This window comes from Cryptotermes secundus, unplaced genomic scaffold (assembly GCF_002891405.2).
Source record: "Cryptotermes secundus unplaced genomic scaffold, Csec_1.0 scaffold2482, whole genome shotgun sequence".
Lineage (NCBI taxonomy): Eukaryota > Metazoa > Arthropoda > Insecta > Blattodea > Kalotermitidae > Cryptotermes > Cryptotermes secundus.
Genome location: NW_019729249.1, coordinates 436,493 through 449,068, shown reverse-complemented (window position 1 = coordinate 449,068; position 12,576 = coordinate 436,493). Strand labels below are relative to the sequence as shown.

Genomic DNA, 12,576 nt, shown 5'->3' with positions numbered 1-12,576 from the left:
TCACAGAAGGTGGGAAATTTATTAAGTAGCCAAACAACTACTAATTAATCAAGGAGGGTTCCATTCCAGAGAGTATGCTATTGTTTGGGCCTGGATCTCTCTAGTTCAATCCACTATCATCACCAATCCAACCGGCTCTTGAAATAAACTGTCCTACCTAATCATTTATCAGTAGCTGACCTATGAAAAAACAATCATTTTATTACAAAATTATGCAAACTACATTTTGTGCAATAATGCTTTGAATTATTCACATTTTACTGTTGTAGGGTTTAAATATTAATTCAAATTACTAATTAATTACATTTCAGAATACTTACATTAAAATTGTACTAATGTTACCACATGGGGCTGTGTTAAACATTATTCTGAATTACTCAACATACAGCAAAGCTGTCCCTGTGCTCAGTCAGCACATGAAGACATACAAAGGAATGGAGGAATCACTCCACACATTTTAACATTTACACAAGGAGGAGGTGAGTGGTCAGTTTCCCACTCCAGCCATTTTACCTATGAGGAAAGGCCCATAAAATGTAAAACTATCCCTGTAACAGGTTGTGGAGGCCCATAGGGTTGTGGGACATGGAGGCTCTCACACTTTCTAGACAATCAGCTCACAGACTGCAGTGAAGTTGTCAGCCTTATGCACCAACTGGCCACCCTTTACTCCCAGGAAGATTCCTGGTACTCATTTGTGATAGAGTCTGAGTCGACCCCAGGGCCATAGTGCTACTGGAAGAATTATGTCAATTGAAAAATCCAATGACATTGGGAATCGAACCCAGTGCTTCAACCAACTACACTACTGCATGCTCCCAGAGGAAAGGCCCTATCACCCCTTAACATGAGACTGATTGGACCCTAAAGTCAGGTGAAGGGAAAAATCTCTCCTTGCTCAGAACTGAACTGCAACTGTCCACCCTGTAGTGAATCACTACACTGAGTTATCCTCGCTCTTAACTGATTTCAATTATGTAGTTCAGACTACTGTATTGGTAAGAAGCTGAAGGAAGTGGCCACGGTGTAAGGAAAACTATCTCAGCATTTGCCTGCAGGGACTGAGGAAAATGAAGAAAACCTAAGTCAGGATGGTCTGTACCTACCCAAGGTTTGAGCTGAACACTTGCCAAACAAATGTCAGAAGCATTACTGCTTGAGCCAACTTGCTCAGCCAAGTAGAAGCTCAAATGCCCAAACTGCATTACACGTACCTTTTCGTTTTGCATTCATTTTCTTTTCTATATCTTCAGGTGACGTGCCCAAACGATCTGCCAATGTTTTCTGGTTTCCATCCATCATATCAAACTCGTCCTTTTCTTCAATAAGCAGCTTTTCTTTCCTCGCCTTCAAAACAGGAAAACAATGTCAAGATCACAACAAAACAAAATTCAGATGCTGGAGCAATATATTACAGCTGGAAATGTATTTTTTCCAATAAAAAGTGATGAATTTCTCCCTGATTAAAACCTATCCTGCACATTTTTAACATAGAATGGGAGAGAACAAGGAAACAAATTGATGTTTATGGAGATCCCAATCTTTACTTTATTAAAACTAACACTTTGGAGCTGAGCCAGTCTTAATGTGATAAAAGTTGCTTGGCTAACAAATACAGGAACTACCTAGCATTTTATGGAACCTGAAGATTCACTGGTGTTCATACAAGCCTACAACTGGTCCCTGTCCTAAGCCAGACTAATCTACTCCACACCCTCCCATCCTACTTCTTCAAAACCCAGTTTAATCTTTCCTCCATTTACACCTACATCTTCCAAGTAGCCCCCCTCCTTCAAGTTTTCCTGCCAGAAATTTGCATGCATTACACTCCCATGTATGCCACATGATCTGACCATTACATCCTCCATTTTGTCCTGTGTGGATTTTACAAGAAAACATGTTCCTGGACATGTTTGGGTTTCAAAGTCTCTCCAAAATGCTCAAATGAATAATGTTAACATTTCCTATGCATAAAATCCTCATATATAACACTGATTCAGAACTTGTATCCAACCTACTGACTGTTCACTTATGGTTCCGCAGTTTTCCTTATCCATCTTTTACTAAGTGAAAAAAAAAAAAGTAAAGGTATCCCTGTAACAGGCCATGAAGGCCCATAGGGTTGTGAGATGTTGAGGTTCCCACATTTTCTAGACAATTGGCTCATAGATGGCAGTAAGGTTGTCAGCCTTACACGCCGGCTACCCTTTACCCCCAAGAACATTCGAACAATATTCCTGGTACACATTTCTGTTAGAGGCTGGGTCGACCCCAGCGCCATAGTGCGGCTGGAAGGATTAGGTACACTGAAAAAAATAAAATGACCTCATCAGGCTTTGATCCCATGATCTTCTGGCTTGTAGCATAGTGCGTCAACCAACTATGCTACTAAGTGAAGTGCATAAATTAATGTAGAATTTTGCACATCTGATTTTAAACATTCTTCTTTTGCTGTCTGGGGAGCTAGGTGTCATATGTGTGCGTGTGCATTTGTAAGTTCAATAAACTCAATGAACTCCTGATATTACCTGCACTGTGGTGTAAAGTAACTGAAACAAATACAGTAGCAGTTCCAACTTTATGGAAAGCAATAATTTTCGAGGAGCTTATTATACAGAAAGTTGGAGCAAATTCAAATAGCACATTCAGGGGTTCATGTTAACTCATATTAACTCTTCTTTAGCAGTACAGCAAAAAATAACTCTGGTGTTACCACTATATTTCCAAGTTGCCCTGATAATACACATTTGTGTTACTTATAACTGAAATATGAAACAATTGCCTGCAATCAAAATACAAAAGTGGAATAAAAAACCAACCTAATTTTCCCATTTATGATGTCCCCTGAAAACTTAGCAGGGAAACCCAGCTTTGAAGCGCCTTGTTTCCATCTGCTGTATGAGCATATGCAGTAGTGCAAGGGACCCTTGTTCCTACACCTCCCTAGTCCCATCTTCACTTGTTGAAGCCTGGCTGTGAGCCAGAGCATTATTTGCCTATGTAGTGAAAGAAGGGAAAATACCATTCCCAAATTGTCTGGCTCATCGTTCCGAAAATAGTTCTGGCCTAACACCTGCTTCTGGTAGGCAGTCAACATGCATTGCATCTCAACACCCGTAAGTAATATATTCAAACAGACCCGGAGCCTTAGCAAATCTGTGGTTATATAACCTTTTTCATTTCTATTTTTTCCCTGATCTGCATTTGTTGTTACATTTTGTAAAGAACTGTTATTTCTGAGGTGTGCAGTAGCATAGTTGGTTGAGGCAACATGCTACAAGACAGAAGGTCACGGGTTCGATTCCCAATGAGGTCGACTCAGCCTATAACAGAAATGAGTACCAGAAATCTTCCTGGGAGTAAAAAAAGGGTGGCTGGCTGGCGCATAAGGCTGACAAACCTCACCGCCATCTGTGAGCTGACTGTCTAGAAAATGAAGGACCCTCAATGTCTCTCAGTGCTATGGGCCTCCATGACCTGGTACAGGGAAAACTTTACCTTTTTCTACTGTTATTTCTAAAAATATATCTATCCTTATAGAGCTTCCACTTTTTGATTATTTACACTGCGACATTTACTATCTATCTGTCCTACTGGATCCATGCCCAGTAGCAGGCAACACAATTTAATTTTCCAATAAATGGCAAGGAGTATTAATTGTGAAGCTCCTCATTATGTAGTTTTCAACTTCACTAACACACTTTACAAAATGATTTCTCATTACTGAGGCAGTGAAGCTGTTACAAGAATGTATTGCCCTCAATTGCATGGTATTCACATACAACCAAGTAATCCTCCAACTAAATGCAAAGATACCCCAAAAAATGTCAAAGAGAAGGTACCGAAGAGAGGTAACCTCACAGCCCAACACTCTGATAAGCATCCACCTTCAAATGGTTATGAAAGCAAAATGTCACCACGACTTCAACACATCACAGTAAAAAAACTCGGAAGATCAAAATGAAATGGGGACTAGCAAAGAGAAAGCTATACCACTCCTGGATTATAATCAAATTATGACTACGGTTGATCTGTTACACTAACTTCTTTATCCATGCCTTCTAGGAAAAAAAAAAATAATCACTAACTTGCATATCAAAATAAGGAGGCTGATGAATTCTGCAATCCTAAACCCCATGTTTATATGCAGTACAAGTTTGCCAGGAATGAACACTGACCACATAAAGTTCAGGGTGGATCTAGTACATGTGTTTCTTATGGAATATGCAAGTCATATAAAAAGAAAAGTGTCAGGGAGACATTCTGTGGCAAAAGCAGCGGCCCAAACAACTGAAAGGCTCTTTGCACAAAAAATTCTCCCAACAAGTCGTGGCCAACAAAGAGGTGTGCTGTGTGCTATAAACAAAACACAAGGAGGGATACAGCATTATGGCCCCTCGTTGTGAGACTGATCTCTGCATAGAGGGATGCTTCAAGACATAACATACAAAGCTCAACTAAAGCAAAATCTGCTAACTTCTACAGCATGCAGTGTGGACTGAGTAATCTCTCCAAGTTGCGCTGATATCCATCAACTGTTAGGGATGCTTTGCTAAGTAATAAAGCTTAACACAATGAAGATGAAATTTAAATGCCCACACAGAAAATTCTCTCACAGTACAGTTCTAACTGGGTATATAAATGCCTCCGCTCTGAAGGTTTAGTAGAAAATCAAAATTCTAAAATCTTCTACATTAAGACCAGGATGTCACCTAAGTGCCATGCGACCATACATACATAAATATGGTACGCAAACCCCAAATTCTTGGTGTTTTGATTAAATCAATTCGTCTCACAAAACGCAAACTGCTTTACATGACAATTTTAGTTTCAACTCCACAGCTTAAACCCAACCAGCTCATTTTAACTATTATTCTCAGTCGGCAAGGAACATATTTCAATACCAATCATATGATGCTGCACCAAGCTTAATTTCTAAATTACAGCGTACTCACCCTCCCATAAGGAACTGACACAGCTACAACAAAAGCTAATCACAAATTCAAGATCTGTATAAACAAATGTTTACTAGAAGTGACAAATTTCATTGAATCACTGTAGCCAAGTGTAAAGAACAGTACACAATTTTGCCTGTGAGGCCTAAACGAAATTCAATCCTATCAGACCAATGACAATAAATGGATCAAACTGTAACTTCCAGGTAATGTAAAGTCTTACGAAGCAACGGAAAACACGGTTTCTTAGCATGTAGTTCCAATATAAGGATAAAGCAAATTTTGTGCAAAACTCATGAAAAAGAAACGAAAAATGTTGAATAACAAATTCTCACCACTGCACACATTACTTACCCTTTTTCCTTTGTTTTCTTTTGATAATGTTTCCTTTTCAAATTTCTCCTTAAGTTTCACATCTATTTTAGGGATGACTCGACGTCCTTGTGGAGATGGTTTTGTCTCTGCTGCAGTCAACATTTCCTTTTTCTTTGATCCACCAAACTTTTTACCTACTTTTGTTGTCTTCCCTGAGCTTACACCCAACTCATCTTCTTTCTCCTTTGCCTCAACCTTATCCAGCTGTAAGTTAATTTTAATTCAGTGTAAGACAGAACCTTAGTTAGTTAGTTATTAGAGGGTGGGTTTCCCCATGCACCGCGACCAGTTTGATCTATTGTGCTTCCCTCTATGATATTCTACCAGTCTCTATACCCTAACGATATTGGTGTGTACCATCAGTCCCGACCGAGCCAGCGAGTTTGGCCTCTACTGGCTTGGCGGTATCTATAATGCTTCCCCCATCTATCAGATACATTAGAGACTACTGTTGGGCGGGAAACGTCCTTGAATTTGGCTCAGTGACCTCCTTTGGAGATATGATGTTCTTTTACATGCCGTAAAGCTACAACACGGGACACACGGCTTAAAGTCCCTCCCGGAGGACTTGTTCCCTGAAATTTTCCGCCATTAAAAATTTGATGACCTCTGCCGGGTTTGAACCCGCGTACCACGAGTCATGGGGTGGGAATGTTACTTCTAGACTACGGAGGCCACTAAGACAGAACCTTAATTCTTCCTTACTGAATTCACACGGAAACCCATTATCCATTTCAGCACACTGATAACAGCTACCATTCTACTGCTGGGAATTCTTCAGTAGCAAGGAACAGTACAGAGGGAAGCTGATATCCATCATTTCAGAGTCTGTCTCCTCTCCAACACCAGGGACTGACATGACAACACACACTGTCCCACCCACACACATACCTGCTGCCGATCTATATGAAGGTTTTCAGACACCCTCAATGACCTTAACCAAAAAGACTGCGAGTGCAATGTTTGCCAAAACATTACAAGACCCAAAATCTTGAGTTATACATCATGTATGTAGCTGTTCTCGAAGCCCAGTGTCCTGGCTGAGCACAGGTTCGTTGGACAGGGCAACAAATTTCTATGTACATAAATACAAGAGCCACGTGTGCCACCACACCAACCCCTGATGATGGAGGCAGAGACAGTCTCCTGAACATTGTACATAACTGAACATCTGATAAGGTTTCCTTGCATACAGTTTTCATTGAGAGCTTCATATTCTATAAACAGCAGGAATGTGCAATATATTAGTTTAAGTGAAATCTTATAAATCTGTAATTTCACACTCGATGAAGTGGTTATACAGCTTTCAGCGAGGCTGAATATAAATACGGGGTTTGGAACATGTGATAATGGGGCATTACCTACTTTAAAGCACCATCATAGCATTTGCCTCAAGACACTGATGGGGAGAAGGAGACAAAATAAAACAAAACATGTCTCTGTTCAGGAAAATTGGTCCTCCAAAAAGCATAGAAGGCTGGGCATCATAAATATAGCATAATTAAAAAAATATAAGAGCATCTCTTATGGGACTGAGCACAGCTGACTACAATGACTCCCAAATGCAGGTAATAGAAACACATCTGATTCCCATATGCGGATAATAGTAACCCAAGTGATTCCCGTATGCAGGTAACAGTAAAACATCTGATTCNAGGACGGAAACAGATCCAGTTTCCGAAACGTCGTGTTTTTATTTGTTATCTTAAAAACCAGGACGATGGATGAAGTCCAAAATCCCAACATATCAGTGTATTATACACCATCGTCAGAATCCTATAGTAACTACTTAAAATTTATGAGAACACTTACCAATGCTTCTAGAAGTGCTTGAGAGTGTGATATTTCTGGAAACATACCCCTTTGTGAAGTTGCATTACACAGAACTTGAAATGTAGACATATTCCTTTTTTTGTGAACTGTGCAAACATGGCATTGCCTAGAAGGATGCCTCCCCTTGGAATGTTCACTCTTCACAATTTTCACGAGGGTATGTTTCTGCATATCACCCGAGAGTCGCCGTGGGGGGGTCCACATGAGGCCTGCATGGGGTGGGGGTTGATGGGCCTGGTCGCACTAAGTCTGTGTCTGACTTTGGTTCTGCCGCCACCATCTGGTCTGTAGCCCAGGCCTTTGCCACATTCATCAGAAATGCTTTGTATTTAAATTTCGAATCAGGGTTTAGATTTTTGTGATTTTTTTAAATTTTTTGCTGCCCCCACAATTGTCCTAGCTGCATTTTCGTCAGAGCTACTTTCACTTTTACTGTCTGTGGCTACAATTCTTTGTTTTCCCCTGTCACTGTCACTGTCTGAGTCACCATCACAACGCGTCTCACAAGGCACGTAAGCTAGCTCATCGGAGAAGAATTTGTCCTTGATCCATACTCCACCACTAACTATGGCTGGTATATACAACTTGAAGACAGGCAAAGCATTTTCCGTTACAGGGAGTTAAGAAATCAGCGAGGTCATGTTACTGAATAATAAGCAAACATTCCGGAGTCTTGTTACACAGCTGTGTGGCGCCAGAGCAAGGTATAGTGTGTTACAACTTAACGCGTCCTAAAATCATGATATCATGCAACCGGTCCTTTATGTGTTAAGAAGTATTTGATTTGATCAAAACTAACCTGCTCAAGAAATACATCCAGATCTTCCTTCCACAAGGCTGCAGGACTTTTGGTTTGTAGGATCTTAAGTTGAGTCAGTTTATCATCACGTTTCCGCAGCAAGTCTTCCTTCTTCTCTTCTGTCAATGTATACAATGCCATCGCAAGGAGATAATTGTAACCTCCTCCTACATCAGATCCGTCATCCAACTGTGAACCTTCTGCATCTTCGTTCTCCATCTGCTCAGTGTGAACATCACAGTGCAAAGCAATGACATGGTATGCATGAAATATTCCGAGCACAAAATCTATATTTCAACCAGATAAGGAATTATTTTAGCATAAAAGCAATATAATAAAATAATAAAGGATCATCACACTAACATCTTTAATGTGTTTCACAAAATAAAAATGCCAAATACCAACTTTTCACACTCAACTTTCATATTAGCTGACCACAAACCCATGGTATTACCTGTGGAACTGAACCATAGCAAAGAAGGCTGTGGTTCAGTCTGCAGCAGTTCAAAACTATTATTGATCACTAAAGTTAATAAGATGCCAGAAGGCAAGATCATGGATTTAATATACTCTCACATGTAGGGGGATATGTCACACTGGACTGAAATAAACTTAATTGTAAACCTGTTAGTGTGACGGACCAGAATGAAACAAATTAAATTCAGCAACAATAATATGGCAGCTACATGAAGTTGTAATGTGAAAGTCACAACAGCATTACAGTATACAGTCTGCCACACACATATATTATACATAATCTGCAGCATCTGCAATAAATGTATATGTCCAATAAGTACTGGCTCGTGAATGAGTTATGCCCAGTGGCATAACCTACACATTTTTTGTTCACTTAGGTATCATTTTAATTCTTGCATTGGGGCCCCACTCAGGTCTGTCCATGTGTAGTTCTGTCACTGTCTAGGAGGCTCACTACTAGATCAATGTTGTGACTTTCTAATTTTCTTAAATATTTGGCACTCGCACTCTTTTATTTCACTGAGCACTGCGTTCATTTATCTGTAGATCTTCATGGATCCTGTGGTTATGTACCAAGGTGCATTCAGAATGAACTGGAAAATCCCTCACTGAAAGCACTGGAGGATCCTGATATCAGAACTGGAGGCCATTCTCCACAGCTGAACTCCATAGGTTCATATGGGTTCAAGTACTGCTTTGTAATAATAGATGTGAAAAAATTTGCAAATGTTAATGTAATTTAGTAGGATGTGAAATAATATGATGGTTGCATAAGACCACTGGAGATGGCACATGAAAATTGGTATAAGAGTACAAATGTACCTACATATTGTGACACAATGGCTGAGGGCAGGAACAATGGAACAAAAAAGAGGTAGCCATTACTAGGCAATGTCATGAAAAGCATGTTTCTGCAGCAATGAATAAACACGCAACAGAGGAACCATGTAAGTGAAGTTTTCTGTGCAGTCCTTGTCAAGGACCAACAAAGTCAACATTCAGTCAGGAGTCAGCAGTTACTCAGCTTTGGGAAGCACTGTTAGACACCACTACAAGGGAATGACTATTGAAGACAGAAGACTGAGAAGACTTGGCGATTGCAGTAATGATTTGTGGAGCATGTAGATTAGTGAAAGTGCTGTAATTATTTGTATCTATTAATTATAAACTGTCAATAAATCCAGTTATCGATCCAAACCCTATATCTAATCACTAACATGTGACATTTTGAAAAGTTTTTCATATGTCAACATTTACAAATAATGGAAATGGCATGATTCTGAGGTCATAATCATTACATTTAATGTAGGCATAACCTCTAGATAAGTAATGAGAAACCCAAGCAATGGGAAAGTAGGCTTTGAGTTCTGCTTTGAACTACTCATTAATTTACCACATGCTTAAATTAGTGATTTAAACTTAAAGACTCAATTAAATTAATTTCACTGTTACGTGAATACACTGACTGACATGCCCTTAATCAATTCTTCACACGAGATGAACCACAGTTTACATATGCTGGACCTTCTACTCCTTTATTCTTCATTAATCAACTGACGTAACTTCAATGCAGTTCTCAATGTTTTATACTAATTCCTTTAACAAACTTACCATTCCATTTTCCTTCAGCAAGATGAAACGAAAGAAAGCAATCTTTTTAAATTCTGTACGAACAAGAAAACCAAACAGAACAACATAATTTTGTCCCCTATAACTAAATGACAACCTAAAACCATCACTGTTTTGACAATCGATCAATTTATTATTGCAACATACATATACCATGTGCAATTTATGTTAACAATCTAATTTTCGAAGAAAGCAGTCTTCTGGGATTTGGCACCGTGTATATGTGGTGTTAACCGACGTTTCGGAGGAACGTATCGCCTCCATCTTCAGGGTAGAAGAAAAAATGTATAAGAAATCTGCAAGCAAAGAGACCGTGAGAACCGGTAAAAGCAGACTGTTCTCACGGTCTCTTTGCTTGCAGATTTCTTATATATTTTTTCTTCTACCCTGAAGATGGAGGCGATACGTTCCTCCGAAACGTCGGTTAACACCGCATATACACGGTGCCAAATCCCAGAAGACTGCGTTCTTCATAGTCACTGCCGTGAAAGCCTCAAATCTTACATAATCTAATTTTCATTTGAAGTCAATAGATTAAAAATGTATTAAATACAAATCATTGTGACACCCTGCAGAACTCAGCATTTAAATTCTGAGAACCTCTGGCCAGAAGTAAGCACAAGTGAATTTAAATGCCATATGCTAAGGGCTCAAGTACCCAGTTATCATTTATGAACTTATTAAGAACCACATGGATGATTAACCTACTGTAATTACAAGCATTAGATGTATAAGAAACAAGGCATTTCACTATTTCAGCAATTTATTTTATGAAAATGTGGATGAATGGCACTTCAACCAGTTACTCCATATGAAATGTGCCTATGCCAGCCATGTAGCTTCATCATTAACTGATATTTTTATATCTCTATTTTCAAACCCTTCAACCATTCCCAACATAATCAACCGAGAAATTGGTTATGTACTTACAAGAGCTTCAGCTTTATTCTGTTTCATTTTCCACACTGCCACTGGATCAGGATCATAACCGTTTCTCTTCAGCTCTTCAATCATTACCTTCATCTTCTTGTTTTCGATGACAAGCGTTCCGTCACATTTCTCAATTATAAACCTGGATTCCAAAACACAAAGAAACTGTAAGCTTCCATAAATGTTTTGGAAATACTCAGTGTAAAAAAATGAACACAAGAAATGGAAATGTGTTACACAAAGGAAGTACAATTCCTTCCAAAGAAAGATGCAACATTAAATGTCCCATTCCAATTTTTTCCAGACACACCTCTTCAGCGTTCTCATTATGCACACTTCAACACAAGTAATGCACCATTAGTTCTGTAACTGCTAAGTACTTCTTCAACAGCATAGATGTGTAGAGTGAGTGTCAACATCAGACCTTAGTACTGTCACATCTAGGGGTGTGATTACAGACAGGGTTTTGGATTGGTGACTAAATTTATTGACCACTTATACATGACTAGTAAGTACAATTAATTACAGTGCCACCACCAATCTCCACAATTCACAAATCTTCAAAGCAGCCACTAAGCTTTTTCCAGCCTCCTGTGTCTTCACCAGACATTCCCTGGCAAAGGCTTCTAACAGTAAAGATTTTTTAGCTTCATACGCTCATACAAGTACATAATATAATATGTATGTCACAGGTCTTTGCAGACATTAAAAGTGAAATATTTAATTTACCTTGCTTGATTGCTGAGTCTCCGTGACTCAGCCTGCAACATTCCTTCATGATACTTCTTCCTCTTTTCATAGTAGGCAAGACGGACTTTGAAAAATTCTTTCATAATCAACTCTACAGATTCAAATTTCCTCATACAGCAGTTCTCATCAAAAACACACTGAAAACAAGTAACATGTAAATTTACATCACATGTGCATAACTAACTCTATAGAGAGCAAAGCTGACAGTCACTCATGCAGTCAAAAAATTATTCACCATCTACAGAACTCAAAGTTTCAAGACTGTGTTTGGCAGAGATTGCGAGTGGGACTTAAGCTATGCAAATTGAACCAATGTACATACCCTCTATGTTCAAGATTTACTTTAATATTCTCTGATTTATGCCTAGGACCCTGAAGTCTGTCTCTTCCCTTCAAGTTTTCCAACTAAAATTCTTTATGCATTACATCCTTCCCACATGTGCTGCGTGCATTTCCCATTGCCCCTAAGTACCACCATGTGCAATCCACCACAACATCCTCAACCTGCCCTGCCCAATATCTGGGGAAGGGTACAAACTATAAAACTCCTTGTTACACAGTTTCCTCCCTTCTCGTACTACTTGTCACTTTCTTCTCAGATACCAAAAATCCATATTTTTTCTGTATGGTGAGAAAAAAGCTTCACATAAATATAAAATTAATCTTATGGTTTTGTATATCTGAATGGTAAGACATTCAAATCAAGCACACATTCAACCCATTACTGTGGCCAGTCATGACATGTTGCCACAATGAAATCAAACATAATCAGTTAACCGATACCATCTTTAGCACATTCAAAAACAGAAACGTATGTCTTCAAGGATT

General features: G+C 39.1%; 1 protein-coding gene across 3 annotated transcripts in view; it reads right to left on the bottom strand.

The window, feature by feature from the left end:
- The window catches only part of LOC111865634 (DNA topoisomerase 2), a 73,117-nt gene that overhangs the window by 12,086 nt on the left and 48,455 nt on the right, over positions 1-12,576 (bottom strand). For 2 of the 3 annotated variants that reach the window (XM_023853814.2, XM_023853815.2), the window contains 6 exons: positions 11,728-11,885; positions 10,999-11,140; positions 10,051-10,062; positions 7,963-8,181; positions 5,310-5,534; positions 1,215-1,347 (listed from right to left, as the gene is read on the bottom strand). In XM_023853814.2, the coding sequence (XP_023709582.1) occupies positions 1,215-1,347; positions 5,310-5,534; positions 7,963-8,181; positions 10,051-10,062; positions 10,999-11,140; positions 11,728-11,885 (889 nt within the window). The remainder of the gene's footprint in view (positions 1-1,214; positions 1,348-5,309; positions 5,535-7,962; positions 8,182-10,050; positions 10,063-10,998; positions 11,141-11,727; positions 11,886-12,576) is intronic. The other variant, XM_023853816.2, reaches the window with a different exon arrangement.